The 17,940-nt window shown below is 38.7% G+C and overlaps 1 protein-coding gene across 1 annotated transcript; it reads right to left on the bottom strand.

Annotated features, from left to right (window-relative positions):
• Positions 1-213: 213 nt before the first annotated feature.
• On the bottom strand, positions 214-16,577 carry ppp1r2 (protein phosphatase 1, regulatory (inhibitor) subunit 2). Its single transcript, XM_088912762.1, has 6 exons — positions 16,197-16,577; positions 7,595-7,702; positions 7,101-7,184; positions 4,044-4,144; positions 2,320-2,490; positions 214-1,738 (listed from the first exon to the last, which is right to left on the bottom strand). Exons 1-6 carry the CDS (start codon positions 16,328-16,330, stop codon positions 1,719-1,721), a joined length of 618 nt encoding a protein of 205 aa, XP_088768888.1. The 5' UTR covers positions 16,331-16,577; the 3' UTR covers positions 214-1,718.
• Between the last annotated feature and the right edge of the window lie 1,363 nt (positions 16,578-17,940).

Genomic DNA, 17,940 nt, shown 5'->3' with positions numbered 1-17,940 from the left:
TCTCCTACTGTATTCAATACCACCATCTACTATCTCCTCTAACTGTGTATTCTCATCCTGCTTATCTTGTGTATTTTTTTATTGTTGTCATTCCGTAAAGCACTTTGAGAAGCCACCTTTAAAGGCACTATATAAAATAAAGTTTAATATTATTCAAAAGGAACAAAAATTAAAGACCATATGGAATTGCTGAAGAAGACAATATAGCCTGTCTTGGTATTATGTCTTCATTTATTCATGGAGACCAAATATTACACATATCCTTAATTTTAAGAACATGCTTTCTGTGAAGTTCCAAAAGAATAACAGTCCAAACCGTCTTCAGTCAACTTACAAAAAAAACAGATGTAGTACTCCTCACGTGTGGGAAATTTGTTTCATACTAAAATATCATCCTTCAGGAGAAACTGAGAATAAAACAGGCAGATCAGTTAAATTAGAACCACAGAAGATCTATACATTGTCACAGCCAGGTACAATCAAAGGGAAATTATGTATACTGTATATACATAAATATGGCATACAGAGATGTTTAAATAATAAGAAAACCATGTGGCAGCCAGATCCATGCAAGCAAATGAGTATGAACAAAGCAATACATGAGAATGAATTACAAAACATGATTGTAGTAATTTTACAACTCATTTAATAATACAGGGTTAATCTAACCATAGCTATCCAATAACAAAATCAAATACAATCTCATATGCGGTGTAGAGACTAAAGGGTACTGATTCACTTCCCAGTTAAACTGAATTTCATTTTTTTTCCCTACAAGGCTTTATCCCACATTGACTACTCATCCAAGAAATGGATACAAAAGTAATTTTTAAACAAAGTGTAAATTTGAAGGCAAGAAAGAACACCAGTCCCAAAGGTAAATGGGCATCCCAGAACAACCTTTTTATTATCAGAAAACCTGACTTAAAAACCATTATTAGAAAGACATGATACTAGTTACACTGTCAATAACCCACACTTGTCAGCTGTTCATATGAAAACAAGCAAAACTCCCATGCTGCCCTGCTTTTAATACTGAACAAGCAAACACAACAGTGCCAGTGAAATAAACAAGAGTTATGACAACACTTTTGCTTTTAAAAACCTTTTTTGTTTTAGATTTGCTGAAGTCCCAATTTAAAAAAAAAATATAGCCAAACGTAATGAGGAAATCAGTGCTAGATCTTTTGAAAATATATGTCCATAAAATATGTTTGCATTAAAGTTGGTTTGAAATGCATCTTAATTCCTCAGGCAGCAAACATAAAAAAAAACATTTCTGAAACAGTAGCAAATCACTCTTAGAAAGTCACGAAAAGTGCTTCTGGCTGTCGCTGAACCAGGTAGCCGAGAGAAAAAAAACAAGAAGCTGAATTATCTTACTGTAGTGCAGGTCAAGTGGTATCTCCCTTTCATATGGGAGAGCCCACAGGCATTAAAACCTACCATACAGCAGGCAGCAAGAACTCTATGCCATTTTCCCCATATTAGTCTACTTCCTTAGATGAACAATAACTATAATTATAATCTTGGCAACAGAAGAAACAACTGTTTGGTCGATATGCTTCATTTACAGTGTTCATAAATAGAGATGTGAATGGCAGGATCGCAAAGCAGTGTCTTCTTCGATCAGCTGTGAAGCAACTACTCATGTCTTTTATTCACTTAAGTGAATCTTATGTTCACCTAAGAGCCAGAGCAAATGTGTTCTTTTTCTTCTAGGAATCTTGTGGATCAGCTGCAAAGAAAAAGAGGGGGATAGTTACTTTTTCTATGAAATAGAAGTATATCCAACAAAGCATAATGATTTCATCTTCATTAAAAGGAGTAAACAGAGTACTAAAACAGTATATATAAATTCAATCATAGTAAAATGATGTCAAGGGTTTTCCGGGGTAGTAAAAGCATGGAAAAAAACACTACAGTGTCAAATTCCTTAAATAATGCTGTGTGCAGTTCTATCCCTGAGTCACCATGAACTTTAAAACGAACGCACATTAATTGAATCAACATTTGATCTAGAGCCAGATTCAGGAAGCTCGCACCTCACAATTTAGAGACAACAGTGATTAGAGCCAAACAGATCATCACTGCAGGATAGACCTGCTGTTATAAAGCAATATTCATAGGTCTTATCAAAACAAATTAAACTCCAGGTAAAATAAATCTGTATGTGCTTTCAAAACTAAGTGCTTTTGGGTACTTTCCATGCTGACTGATGTTCTATCAGATGGGTGTTAGATTACTATTACACACTCAATGCCTGTATAAAGGAATTCAACATTTTTAATCTACAAGTCTCATAAAAGAGTAACTTACCATGTTCTGGTGGGTCTACACTGATGTCTTCTGTCTCTGTATCTTCCTTCATCTCTTCATCTTCATCCTCCTCTTCGTCAAGTTCATTTGCTATCAGTTGCCTGGCCAATTTAATGTTCAAGCCTTCATTGTAATGCATCTTCCTCATCATTTCAAACTGCTGCCTTTTTGCTGAATAAAAAAAAACGCAAGATCTGTTAAAATCTGTGAGGAATCCATGTTGTGGTTTATACATATAAACAAGACATTTTTTCAACAAGATACCATTACAGTGAAGAGTACAAAATAAATGCAAGCAAGGAACATAAAAAAACTATATATAAAGAAGCTGACTGTACAGTTTTTTTGGGACATTAGGCTCAAGGACCTAGTTTTAAGTCGAAGAAAATGTGACATGTATGCAGTTTTTAAATCTCACCTCTTCTCTCTGTCAGTGCATAAAGTTCCTGTTTTGTAAGCTGTCAAAATGCTTCAGTAAGCTTATGTCATCGATCGAGCTTGATTAATTCATTTATTCCTCGTATAATGTAGACGGATAGACAGTTGTGTAATTAAGTGGTATTTAAAAGTAAAAAGGTCATGGAAGACCACATATTTACTTTATGGTCAAATTAATAAATATAGCCTCATTCCACAAACATTGGATTTTCCTTCACAGTATAATTAGATTCTAATCAAGTGGAAAAGAATGATGCAGGTTTTCCAGCACTAAATGACTCTTCAAATAGTCCGGAGGCAGTATGACGTATTATAAGATCCTAAAAACAATTATGCACAAGCTTCCCAGAAACACTAACTTAATTTGCAGGGGATGTACTTGATAAACAATTACTATCAATCTATATAAGATACATATTGTACAGAATAGTGCAGAGTGATTTCAGATACACTGGCAAAGACAAAAACAACTATTTCAAAAAATCTTCCACATTACAATTATTAAATTGAAGCAGCAATTTCTTTTAACATGCTACAGCAGTTTATTGTTTTTCTTCATATTACTTTCATGCACACTGTGAACAGCACATTTGTCACTGTCAAAAGTTCATAGTTTTTATTTTCTCTTGCATCTTATTTAAATCTTATACATTTTCTGTATGGGACTAATCAGCAGAAAGCACCGAAGCCACAATCCCAATGCTCTGTAACTCCACAATAAATTCAAGAGAAGTAAATAGACAGAGAAACGACAACAGCACAATACTTTTATAAAAATAAAAAAATATGAAGCATAATTTCTACAGTGGATCATTCAGGAAACCAGACATAAATAGAAATGATTTATCACAAGAATAAATTAATGTTATTATTAACATATTAATTATATGTTAATAAATAATAATTACATTTATTATTCTACAAAGTTTGATGGAAAAAATGCAAACACTTGAAGTGCAGGGCCCAAGGAGATTTTAATAAAAAAAACAAATTTCAAATCTCAAATATGGCTTTAGATTACAAAATGCATCTCTCATCAAGGTTCTCCAGATCCTCACAACAAGCACGAGAAAAAAGAAAAATGGATCATACATCCTCCAAGCTAATTAGAAACAGACAAGTGTATCATTTCCTTTCAGTTTCTAAAGCTCAGTGCTGTAAGCATGCAGCTGGGAAGAAGGAAAGACGTCTCTACACCAATCAACCACTGTAGGTGTACAGCTGGTGGCAATTAGCTCCAGCTTCAAAAGTGACCATAGCCAAGGCAACAAGGAGATAAAGCCCACCCTGTTCTTCTGGTGTCAGCTCCTCTTCCTCTTCCTCACTGGTCTCTTCCTCCTCATCCCTTTGGAAAATCTTGGGCTCGTCTCCCTCTGCTGCTGCCAGCCTGCGAGAAGCCAGCAATAGGTGCGGTGGTCATTATGCATGGCTGAACTGATTAAAAAGCGCTCAAAAACAAAAGCAGGTCAGATATTTCTGGATAAGCTTCGCTCACTTGGTTTTCCTTCATGTGCAATTTACTGTTAGAATCAGCTGAGGTGGAACATTCTTTTTCCGTCCATAATTGTCTTAGAAGAACTGTTACCTAGTAATCAAACATGGGCCAGTTGTACTAAAAGGATTCAAGCAGAGGTCTGGAAGCCAGTTGTGCAAGAACTCCTCACTCTGAGCACAAATCCAGCTCAAATTAAAATCCTGCTCTCAGGCAATGACCCTGCCTTTTCAGAAGGACAGAGATACATCTTAACATTTTTCCTTTGAAAGCAAAATGCCGTGTGAACTAAGGCACACAACACCACATTACAGTTTGAAACTGGAGAAGATACAGATGCTATATTAAAATGGACACTGTAAACAATTACAAACTACAAGTTAGTTTAACATTGCCATGAGTCTAACCATAAAAAAACACTCAGGATCACTATTGCTATGCTCACTTTTTAAAACATCTAATACTGATATTCAGTTTTGTGGAAAGACGCATATGATGTCAGGAAATTGCTCACATCCACCTGTATCCACCTGTAACACATTTTTCTTGAAAACAAAAATCCCATATAAAAATCATATAATGGCTGGTGTAAATATATTCTATGATATATCCACAGGTGATATTTCATAAAAGGGGAGAAAAATAGACTATAATAGAACAAAACAGACTGTTAAACATGGATGAAAGAATATTCAACAAAGGATGCCAGTCCAGAGGCACAAGTCATAAATGGATATCTATTGCTTCTAAGAGCTGAACAGCCTATCTGGAAGAAACACTTATAATTACTGGTTAAATCGGACATTAGGAGAAATATCTATAAAATCTAATAAAAACTGCACAGATACGAATAATATCCTAAAATACTAAAAAACTAAATACCAAATCCTCTAGGTGGGAATGTTTCGTAAATACAAAATCCCAAAGATCTCTACTAAGTAAGCTCTACTAATGAATTACTTCTCCAGCACATCAGATGTGCTCTGTTTTTTTAGATGATTAATGTTCTGCCTTAATCTATATTGTTTTCATAAATTAAATGTAGATCTATGGGTGCCTAACTTTTTTTTATCACAATCTGATGAATTAAAAGAAGCAGAGGGTTTTCTTGGCAAACATCTATATATAAAGAATTATATCTATTTGTTAAGAGGTTAGCCACCTCCTGATAAGCTTGGGATTGGTCAAAAGGCATTAAAAAGACAGAAAAGGCTTATTTTGCAAGAGGACACAGCAACACAATGTTGGCAGGATCACATACGTCTTCTTACTTGGACTATCAAAGGCAACGGCATGACAAACAGTCTTTGCAAACCTTCTAGGCCCTGCAGGAAGCTGTTTCACCTTAAAAGGCAATCAGCTAGTGGAATGAAGACAAAGACATTGCGAGAGTGGATGGCCAGCTGCTATTCACCTCTCGGTGCTTCTACAAGATAAAGTGTCGGCCAAGCTGAAGTGAACAGCAGCCCTGGCTGCCAGACAGGTCTACAGGCCTGAGCCACTCCAGCCTGGTGGGGTCAGCCAGCTTTGACTCCCGTTTTAGGGCTTGCTATTAATCAGAGCACTGCAGCGTGTTCAGCTGAAGCATTCTTCTAGGAACTTAATCCGATTGTTTTAGTTTTTAATTTACCGGTACTATACTGAATGAATTGCATTACCACACAGAAGAAATCATTTCCTCCGGATCCTAACCTTGTACCTCCATTACTGAAGCAGGACCAAATGGACATATTAACAAGATCAGCATACAGAAACTACTTCTACGTCCTTGTCACCTTCCAAGCCTGTTTTACTGAGCTATACATTTCTTTCATTTCTTTACTCTAAGAGCTACATAAAAAGCAGTTTCTTTACAGCCTTTTGACTACCCTAAAAAGTCCCACGACATTTCATTACTTGGTCATTCAGAACATACATAGCAAAAAATACTTTTTTCACTTGCTCCTTTTACCGATTTTATAGCTCACTGAAATTCCATTATCAATTCAAAATTTTCACTGGGATTACATAGTGTAGACTTGCCTAAAAACATGATATATAGGCACAATTTAAATACAGACTTTATGTTACCTGGCTGTTACTCTCAGCTTAAAGGCTGTTGTCAATATGCATGCAATGTTTTTTTTAATACTTTCTGGTCTGGATTTGAGGAATTCATCTGGCCTACGTCTTTACAACAGGGCCACTACTTAAAGAAGATACTGTTTCTCATAACAAAACTTGGTTATCTACAACTTTAGGGAAAATGTAGCAGAGCCGTGGTCAAAACCAGAACAGAAACACCACATCATTGGAGTTAAAATCAGTTGCACATACTGTAGAAAGTATTAGGTGCTTCTTAAAAACAAAAAGTTAAAATCTCTTTAAAGTGATGTACAGAAACCTAGACCACTGATGTTGAGCACAAAACAAAGGTCTGACAGTAAATTATTTTCACAAATATTTACGTTGCACTATAACAATATTGATGTTATTTCAGTACCACAAATTCCAGTGGAAAAAAAAAAAGACATTGCCACCAGGAACCAAGAAAATGAACCTTAAACGCAGTTGAATGTATGAATGTACAATAGAACCACCATCAGTACCATTTATTAACTAGGCTGTTAAGCAAGCAAAACTCTGTGCATCCGTGTAAAAGAAAAAAATCCATTGTAGCTACTAATACACGCAGTTAAGTATTTGAAAGTGTAGGCAGGGCATTAGTGTGCAAGGCAGTTACTTATCTCTGCATGATCAACAAGGACCATCTGGCATGCCTCACCAAAGGGCTTTCAGTCATGTTGCAGAACATAAATGAATGAGCACGTCATCATGCCAACGGTCGAAAATTCTTACACGCAATGCTTACTTCATAGCCAAGGTGTCCGCAGTAAGGCCTGTATTAGATTCCGAATCACTCAGAGCTCCTTCATCATCCTCATCTCCCACCATCCTGGAAGATGGGAATTATAGGGAACACAATCAGAAATTATTCACATAAAAATGCCACTAAGCCTGCAGTATCAGCGTAGTAACTTTTTCAATTTTCTAACATGCAGTTAGTCCTTTACAGAATGGCTTAAGCACAAGTAAAAATTATAAAGGAATTATAAGCTAACCTTGTGCTCTGCATGCTCCAATGAACATATTAAATCCAATTACTCCCGTGAGGAGAGTCTTTATTTGACATAATTGCCATGTTCCCCGAATCAATGTTAGGTCATTCTATTTTGTTTTACTTTTCAAATTGATTGTGCTAACTCCTTTGGCAACCTGCGAGTACTTGCTCCTGAAAATCCAGAAATATTTAATATTTTATTGCTTCAAAGCAGACATTTCTGGAAGCTGCTTCTCTCCACCTACCTGTGGAATGGTGTGCTGGGCTCATCAATTTTGATTAACCCATAATCTTTATCTGCAGGGTGGTAGGTAGCCAAGATGTTCATTTCATCCCATTTCTGTGACTTCTTTCTGAACAACAAATGGATTAAAAGGTACGATTAAGGTGTTGTTTCAGTGGGGGGGAACAGATGTCCCATGTAGAACACATTGGATAATTCATCCAATAATGAATCATTTCATATTAATTTATTCAAGCAACAGACTAATTACCAATTTCAAAAGAATGGGATGTATACTGGAAAACAAAATTAAGGATAATTTATTCTTGATAACTTATATAGCTAAAACAGCTACACATTAATTAACTAAAAACATTTAATTGAAGCAGGAATTATATCGTTTTACATATTCTGTACAGAAAACTACACACTGAGCATTCACACGCCTGTAACACTTTCATTTGTATAACATGAGCAAATAAGACAGGAAACAAAACTTCACACAGAATCCACAGCTTTTACATAATTCCTGCTTTTATCCACCCAAATGAGAGAAGAGAGTCAATGACAAAAATCTTTGTTCAGAGTTGATAGTGTAGCCAGTTCCCTCCCTGTTTTTACACATTTACACAAGGCACAGCATTCTTACTGTACTTATAGACGAGACTGAGGAGGGACCCAATCCAAGTGTTCAACATTCAGTGACAGTCAGTGACAATGTTTGCCCTATGAACTTCTTCAGAATCAGAAGCAAAACAGAAGAACCAGGGGACACAAATAGAAACAACACAGAAATGCATTTAAAACTGAGAACTGGCAACATTTTTACAGACTCGCTTCCTTCAAAGGGCTGGATGGGATTCTAGAATCTCATTTATCTATGAACGACAAAATGGTCAAAATGAGCCAAACACCCTCCACGTTTTTAACTTATGATTTTATATATTTAGGAATATATATATTCTAAAATTAACCTCAATATGATCCTATGTATAGTCAAGTGATCTGTATCAGTAAGTAATCAGACCATTATAGTTTATCAACATGGTTAAGACACAAATTGCCATCTATTGCTTTTTGTATTTCCAGACATTAAATCTTACTTAGAATTATCACCCCAAGACACTAGAAAAAAATATGAACATATGTTTGGAATATTTTTTTTTCATTCCAGCTCTCACACTTGCTCACAAACTCAAACTTCCTTCAGAAAAACAAAAGGGTTTTATTCAGATCACGGCATCTTGTTTTCAGTTAGAGCCGCTTACCCTCATCTTTAAGAATCAATAAAAAAATTCATCATTGAATAAACTGTTTAAAATAACTGAATCTCAAAGAGCAATTTTCTTAATTATATCATCATTATCATAAAAGAAAATCGTTTTAAACTTATGAAGTCAGCTAGGGCAGATAATGCTAAACCTCTAACAATAACAGCATTTAAGGATTCAATTATCACTGCAAGTGTCACTCCTAACAATTAGGAGCATTAATATGGATGCTTAAATTGTGGCAATTCCCAAGCCAGGCAATTTTCACATATACACATATTTCCCCTGGGAAAGAAATGAATGGGTTTCCGGGAATAAGTGACAGTGAGTCAGGAAACATCACTTGGGAAAGTTGTGCACAGTTAATAGATTAATATTATTAATATAATAGATTAATACTTCTGAGAGCGATGAACTCTCATTGTCCCACCTAAAGTACAATGCCAGTCTGCTCTGAATACATGCAGCTAGACTGTTAGAATTTGGAACACATATGCAGAATTAAGTACTGCAGGGCGCCATCACTAATAAACTGGTATATTAAGTACAAACCAAAAAACACATCTCTACATAATGCTTGCAACTACAAATGATTTCTTTATATTATACAAATTAAATTACCTTTCCCCTAAGGCTGTAGCGGTCTCTTGTACTATTTGTGAACTGCTACATCAGCTACAGTATATATACTTAAGACATTAAAGGAAAATTAACAATATAAAAAAGTATATAAAACACATCAAGTCTAATACAGTAGCCCTGCACAACTCATTAAGGATTGTAAAGCATTGCACTACCTTCAAATTAGAAATTGTAAGCTGGTGTTCTACAGTACAATAAAGCACACAACAGTTTTAGACAGGTGCTTTGGATCTGGAAAAGAAGTATCATTCTGAACTACAGCATATGAATATTAACTACTAAATATTTAAAAAACAACAATCGCATTGGCTGGGTCCTCACTCGATAGGTGCTCGCGTTATGAACAACACATAAGACAAGAAGAAGTTATGACAAACTATAAACATAAAAAAAGAACATTCAAGTTTTATTTTCAGAGGTAGCAGTCTCACTGTAGAAAGCAATGTGCAGTGCAAACACAACCTGCCCACCAATCCGTCATTCACAAAGACGGGTCAACTTCTACACCGGATGAGATAAGGTTTCTGTGCTCTGTGCACAGTTAAAAGTAATTCAAATCAATGAATAATAAATAAAGTCTTGATAGCTTTAGCATTGAGGATATTGAAAAGCACGACCCATGCAATGAAACAGTAGACTTAAGGATCACTTTTGGGGAAAGATATTAGTACATTGTACTGTACTGTCTTTTCATTTGCTAATTTCAGCCCAATATCACTCACCATCACTTGTCATGCATCCAAATCCAGTTTCAGAGCAGAATGTGAAGATCATGCAAGGAGACTGACTTTGTTCATTAGATACAGGCCTTACAAATTCAAGAGGCTATTTTTCTTCCTGGGAAAATCAATCCATTTTCCACCACAGGAAAAAACGATTGTTTGAGTTCAGGTGCACAGGATTTCTATACTGTACATCCCGAGGTTTGAGAAATTGGTTTGTCAGGAAATCCCATGAACAGCTCATAAAAAACCGCATACATTCAATGGTGAGAATATACTACACAGCAGTGCAACAGACACACTGCAGGATAAATTCAGTTTAATTGAAAAAACCTTCTAGTAATACTTCTTAACAGGATTATAATTGTTTTCTATGCCTTTGATAAAAATTAAATACCTCAGATGAAACATTTTAGAACCAATATAATGTAACAAAAAATAATTTAACCCTTACAAGGTCTTATCTGGAAAATGTCTATTGAAAGAAAAGTCTAAGGAATGTTTTATACAGTTTTAACAAATTTAACTATATAAAAAAAACTCAAATGCAACACAGTACCCAGATATGGATTAATAATCCAAACTTTAAGTATTAGAATAAAGAGCTATATAGTATATGCGTGAAATTAAATTCTTTTCCATTTTACCACCATTTCTTTTCTGTAATTGTCATGCTCTTAAAAGCAAGCCTTGATAAAACAAGGTTTCAGATGACAGAGCAGGCCCATTTCAGAAACAATCAGCACTGACATTCCCTGAAGATTCAGAGTGCCCTGTCCTCAGCAGCTGTTTCATCTGCCTTCTGCACACACACTGAGCACTACAGTTACCAAGTCAAACCTAGATTTACTGAAGAAAACTTGGAACCGAGCATCCGAGAAAATGTTAACATCAAAATGTTTGTCTTGAGGCATTTTAAAAATAATAAACAGGTATATTTCTTGAATATGCCCGTGAACTGAGCAAATGTTAGTGCACGCTTGGACGTGGGGAGGGCACATGGGGTGACGGCAGGTTATTTTACAGGTGAGGTGAAATGAACCTGATACTCTCAAGGTCGTCTGGTGCTTTTCATCACCTACAGAAGGTTCTCCAAAGATACCACCTGAATACAAAGCATGGGATTATCAGACATGAGCCTGCATTAGAGGGAGACTCTGGGAAGAAATATTACAGCTGTAAAATAACCTTGCAATAAAAGTCTAGCATCAGCAGGATATACAGCATAATTCCTTGCATTTACAGTTGCTGTACAAAGTACTGACCCCTCTTGGACTTCTACGACATTTTTGCAGTGTTACAACCTCAAACCGCAACACATTTGAACATTTTTGTTTGTACGATTTACCAAAACATACTTAATATATTGATAGGATGTAATCATTTTAAACGTAGAAGAAAAGCTTATGAAAAATAGAAAACTAAAAAATCCAGCTTGGACAAGTTTTCTCCCCCTCCCCCCAGAGATCTTGGGCATTTAGAAATCAGTTCCTCCTCATTTGGCAAGAATTACAGACTCAAGTCTTTTGCGTTGTGTTGTAACCAGCTTTACACATCTGGTGGGTTTAATGCCTGACCACTTCCTTGCAAAACTGCTCCAGCTGTTGCAGGGTAACGGAGGGGTGGTGGCATAATGAAATCTTCAGGTCCTACCACAGATTGTCTATGGGATTTAAGCCTGGACTTCCACCTTTTCTTTTCAAGTCACTGCCTTTGTGTTTGGAGCCATTGTTCTGTTTAAATATAAATCTCCTGCAGACAGTTCCAGGTTTTACTTCAGGATCTCACAGCCAGCAGAGGAATCCTACTCCGTTGGGCCCCTGAGCAAGGCCCTTCACCCCAGCTGCTCCAGGGGCACTGTACAATGGCTGACCCTGCGCTTTGACCCCAAGCTTCTCTCCCTGTCTGTGTGTCTCATGGAGAGCAAGCTGGGGTATGCGAAAAGACGAATTCCTAATGCAAGAAATTGTATATGGCCAATAAAGTGATGTTATCTTATCTAATACTTTGCTCCAATCATTCTGCCCTTTATTTTGACAAGCCTAGCAGACCCTGCCGACGAAAAGCAACCTCACAACATCATGCTGCCACCGCCATGCTTCAATGTGGGGATGGTGTTTTGCGTGTGACGAGTGGTGCTCTCCTTTCACCAGACACAACACTTGGCATTAGGGCCAAAAAATCTCAATTATGGTCTCATCAGACCACAGAATGTTTTCCACATTGTCTCAAGAGGATCCTACGGGTCTCCTTGCATGTTCAAGATGGGACTTCACGTCAGCCTTTTTCAAATACGGCTTCCTCCACTCACTCTACCATACAGCCCAGATCTGTGGAGCACCTGAGCTATTGCCGACTCACTCACTGTTTCTTCCATCTCAATTATGAGACATTTTAGGCCTTTGAGCGTTATTTTCACCACTGTTTCTCTGACCAACGTCTTTCTTGTCTGGCTGCCGAGACCTGGTCATTGAAGATCCTAAGTGCCCTCCACTTCTTGATACTTGATTTGCCTTTGAAATCTTTTTATATTCCTCGTCCGACTACAACTCTGTTTCTTATTTGTTCCGGAAGCTCCTTCGTCTTCATATCGCTTTGTGTCCAATGGTGGGAACTCACACAGACAGGTGTATTTAACCTTACAAAGACAGGCGTGTTCAATCTGGATGGTTAACCACTTTAATTGCACACAGGTGGATTCAAATCAACATTTGTACAAGTTCTGAAGGCAACTGGGTGAGCCAGAGCTTATTAAGGAGAGTTAATGCTAAGGGGCTGAATACTATTCCCAATTAAGATTTTAACCGTTTTTTAACTTTTAACCAATTTATTTTTTTAGCTCCAAACTTTAAAACACATGGATATTGCAGAGGACGTTGCACAGCTCGAAAGGTGGAAAAAAAGAATATTAAGTCTTCCAGATGTGACACGACAAAATATACAGGAATCAATATTTTCTACACTTTCACTTTTTACGCCCACTGTATATAGCGCTTTCCATACAGGAGGACTCACTTCATCCCACCACTGATGAGCTGCAGAGATAAGAAAAACAGTAAATAAATTTAAGACCAGAAAACAGCGACCTTGTGCATTTAACTAAGCGTATGCCTGAGAGTATACACCTTTTACTGATGCATAGCATTAAATGATTTTATAAGCAATTTCTCACACAAGTGTGCAAATCCCTCAGTATCTTAAGGATGTTTTGTAGCTGGGTAAAGGAACAAAAAAAATGATTCAAGCACATGTTAAAGAGAGAAAAATGCTGGTCTGGAAACATGCGCTTTTAAGTCAAGTTTATTCCTTAAAGAAAATGGATTCTAAACAGAAGCAGAGCGAGGTTTCTCTCAATGGGCAGGAGTAACACCAATCTACATTTTCTCTTCCAGGGCAGTGGGCTGAAGTGGCTCCCCAGCAAGAGGTCGATGCTGAAAGCAGTGCTGTTGTGAATCCAAGAGCTTCCATTTCTGCGGATCTGGCTCCTGGTGTTCCGCGCTCGCTTCCACAGAGGCTATTTTTAGGCCAACAGAGAATCCTTGGTATAATATTGAAACTGGGAGTATAACATTAATTTATATTATAAGCTCTGAAAGGAGCTTATCTTATTTTGAAAGGACCAACCGTATGATACGATCAGCAGATTTAGGTATAATAATATTTACATGGGGGGGGGTTTGCTTACTACAGTGGATAAAATGCTAACAGTTATAACTGCACTGTGTGCCATGTTAAAAAGTCATAGTTCATATGAATATAAAAATGTCACCATCCCCTGATTAACTACTGAACCTGATACACTCGACAGTAAAATAAATCAAGCAAGCCGCATCCTTACAAACCCATAAAGATGTTATTTCACACTCTTGGAGGGGGAGGAGGGGTAAAAAAAACAAGTCTAGAAAAATGCATATTTCTGAATGACGAAGAAAACTGAAATGAAATACGGTTTGGTGCCAGGGAAAAGCACAAACAGCGTGTGGACCTGAACGGCACAGGCAGACTAGCTTCCGTCACTTCCAGTTAAAATTAGCTCCCGGTTTCTGAAACACAGCCACGGACACGAGTCCCCAGCCGACTTCATGTTAAAAAGGGATGACAGAGTGTACAAACCCAGCACAGTCTGCGACTCCGTGGGCTGTACTACTGTCGACACGACACAGAAGAATCCACCGAATGCAGAAATGGAAGACGATATTGAAGAGCTCTGGATTTGTAAGAGAAATAACTTGTTGTTTATGCCAGCTGGCACCCTTGGGGGATATTAACTTCCTGCAATTCTTTTCTCATTAGAAGCCGAACAATCCTTTACATTATGAGCAGTATAGTCCCAGACGTAGCCCAAGGCTGAAGGAACATCAACAGACTGGAGCTCAACCACGATGGCGGGCTTCAGCAATGTCTATATGCCCACCCCAGTACCAAGAACCCGGATCCTTCACTTTTACTGGAATCCTGGAGCGAGAACAACATGTGCTCAGTATCTGACCCATAATCTATAAACACTACATTCAGCCCTGTGCCCCACCGGATACATCTTTAGAGCTCCCTAGCTCAGGGGTGTCCAGTCCTGGTGAACTGGTTTCTCTGCTCGTCATTCCAGTCTAGCTCAGACCATCTGCCAACTGCCTTAACGGGACCAACTGAACAGTCTCTCCCAGTCCTCCAGGGGCTTCTACTTAAAAAAAAAGAGACCTTGAAATGAATCATGCGCTTTCCTGCACACTCCACTCAAAGCGCTTCACAGGTCAAGGGCTTGACCAAGACGGCTCCGGGAGAGTTGAAGGAGTTCACAGAGCAGCCATGGGTGAAGCTCTCTTCAGACACGAGGCCTGTGCTGTTGGACAGGCCACGGCGCCGCGGGCACTCGGGGGCCCGTCGTCACTCAAGCCGTCACCTCCACCTGCAGCTCCGCTGGCTCAGAGGCGGCGGCGGCGGCGAGAGGAAAGCGTGTTTTTCTTCCGTCTTTTTCTGTGCCAGGCGTTCAAAGGCGTAGCAGGAAGGTCCTGCAACACGGACACGGTTACAACGCTTCATCCCGGCAGCTCGGCACTATCGCTGAGGACTCGGGGGATTTGAAAACACGCACATCTGTAGGCGCCGGCACACACTCAGTGTTAATCAGTGCGGTTAAAAATAAGATCCGCCAGTTTAGAGCAGTGTGTGCGCAGAGTGTACTTTCCCTCACTCATTTCTTCACGATGTGGAGCACTGGAATACCATCGGCACAGAACAAAAACACGTCGCATCTTAGTCCGTGACCAGCTAATATTATTCAGCGACAAACGGGTTTGTTCTCCACTGCGGAATGGGAATTGAATTAAATTAAGTGAATGGGAAAATGTTCACAGGCTGTTGTTGTTGTTGTTGTTGTTTCCTTTTTTAGCAAAGTCTCCATCGATTTGTTTTGGCGCTACCTGTGCCTGGATCGTAATTGATAGGAGGAATACAAACCATTTCCAAGACACCAGAACTCAAAGCGGTGGCAGTAAACTGTCAGAGCGCAAAAAAACAAAATTCACTGGAAACTTTTCGCCTTCACAATCTCACGGCGGCTGAGGCGCGTTGTGTAGCAAATAAGATTTCCACAAGGCGCATGACAGAGATGGTAATTTCCCCTAAAGCTCGAGTTCAGAAACACCACCTTACTTCTCAGGTACCGGAGTATCTCCCCGTTGCCGGTAACATTACAGGTACAGCAGCAGCAACTCGCAGTAGAAAGCTTGACGCCTTAGTTTAACTCAACACTCTCGTCTGTGGAGCAATCTGATCAGGATCTTACTCGTTACCGCCGGTTAATTAAAGTCCCGCAAAGAGGCAGAAGATCATTTTACCTTGCTACGACACAACTTTTTTTTTTGTTAACCCCAGGTTGAGCTTCAGCAGCTCGGTTAACAGCTCAAATACGGAAGGCCAACTGCGGCGTGTATGTTTTTACTTTTAATTCTCTCTCTCACTCACACACACACACAGAGACGTCTATACTCACTGCTGATCCTCGTCGAAAGGCGCCGGGGCCGCTCTCTCGGGGATCTCCACCACCGGCACTCCGCGGCCTGTCTGGGCGCCGGCCCCGCTGTGCTTGTTCTTCAGGATCCCTTTGATGGGCCGGGGCGCTGCCATGCCACTCGCTTGGCTCCGCGGGTCTTCGGCTCCGAGATGTGTGTCCGCCGCCTTGTTGCTGTCCGGGTCGCCTCGGCACTCTGTAATCAAACACACACTCCCCTTCGAAGCCGCAACACTGCCGCCCTCCGTACCTCACTCACACAGGCGCACGCAGCCGCAGCGCGTACACATCCCGACTCCGCCGCTCGCTGAACAAACCAGAAAAATACCACTTGTGGGGCGGGGGGAGACGCCCCTTCCCCGTGCCATCGCGAGAGCTGGTGCGCGCGTCCCTCATTGCTATAGCAACACGACGCCGCCGGAAGACTGCGAGCCCCCCTCCCAGCACCGCAAGCAGCCATCTTGGTTGTGGCACATCGGCGCCGGGTGGTGCGTTTGCCGTCGGATGTCTCTTCTTCTAAATGGCAAAGCATAATCAATGTGACCTTTCGGTATGAGTTTGCTAATTTCATTGAATTAAGATGGTACTGGTTAACGTATCTTGATTGGAGCGATAAAATGTTTTTTTTTTAAAAACTTGCTTAACATCTTTTTCACAAGTCGATATACTGAACTTTGACACACACCGAAAGTGGCCCATATTCTTAAACTATCTTAACTCTCAGTTTATTTAAATAAAACCAACACGTTTAATTTATGATGTTATATTTTTATTGCAAAACACTGCCCGTTATAATACAACTCTATTGTGAGTTCTTCTTTTTTCACAATAATCGGTTTTAAGGTCTGCCAACTTTTTTATCCCTATTTTTCACCTTTCATTATTTTCAAGTCATTTTTCTTCAACGATTTTTACTTGCCCGAAACTTTGTATTTGTACTGAAATGTTCTGTGTGATTAAAAAATATTTTAAAAATTAAAAAAGACAAAACGGGTAAATGGTTGATGTATGAATACGAATGTAGAAAGAATATAACTACCTTCTTTTGTGTATTTTTCAGTAACAGAGTAACCCGAATATAAATCGCTGTATTCTGGGACTAATAGAGTTCTGGGAATAAAAAAAACAAAGTTTTTATATTACCGTTCCAGGGGACGTCTTACAAATATTATTAAAAAAATAGTTTAGTGAGAAGTCAGTTCTTCTCCACATAATGTCAGCATTGGTAATTATTCCTTGTTCATGTTCATAAATGACCAAAATTGCAAGAACATTCATTTATTACATTTTCAGGAGAGCGACCGTTTCTGAAAATTAGTATAATTTATTTCTATTTTTTCTGCTTCAGGCACTTGAAAGAGACTGTTTGATTGCTGGTTGAACATAATGACATGTGTCCTTGCATATACAGGGACTTGCTATAATTTTAAAAAAGTCCAAATCAAGTTCTTTGCTATCTGTGACCCCCCCACCCCCTTAACCTTAGTACCACCTAAAGGTAATTGGATGATGCACTGGAATATAAAAAAAATTTGGTTTTAGAAACTTTCAATCAGAGCATATTACTACAGATGCATTCGTTTGAGAATTGTTTCGGGAGAGAGGCAACTTGTTTTGAAAAGCTCGCTGAGAATGAAGTACTTTTGAACATGATGCATACCATTATTAATATTGAATCAAATAGCTGTTTACATTAATTACATTCCATTAAATTTATATATATATT

Source organism: Atractosteus spatula, chromosome 4 (genome assembly GCF_055471065.1).
Source record: "Atractosteus spatula isolate fAtrSpa1 chromosome 4, fAtrSpa1.hap1, whole genome shotgun sequence".
Classification (NCBI taxonomy): Eukaryota; Metazoa; Chordata; class Actinopteri; order Semionotiformes; family Lepisosteidae; genus Atractosteus; species Atractosteus spatula.
Note: the sequence above shows the minus strand (reverse complement) of the source record. Positions and strands in the feature narration are given on the sequence as shown.

Coding starts and splice junctions, on each gene's coding strand:
- ppp1r2 (XM_088912762.1), bottom strand. CDS start 16,330: ATGGCAGCGCCCCGGCCCATCAAAGGGATCCTGAAGAACAAGCACAGC. Junction 7,703..16,196: donor CCTTTCGACGAGGATCAGCA/GTGAGTATAGAC, acceptor TTTGTTGTTCAG/AAAGAAGTCACAGAAATGGG. Junction 2,491..4,043: donor GCTGACACCAGAAGAACAGG/GTGGGCTTTATC, acceptor TTTTTTATTCAG/CAAAAAGGCAGCAGTTTGAA.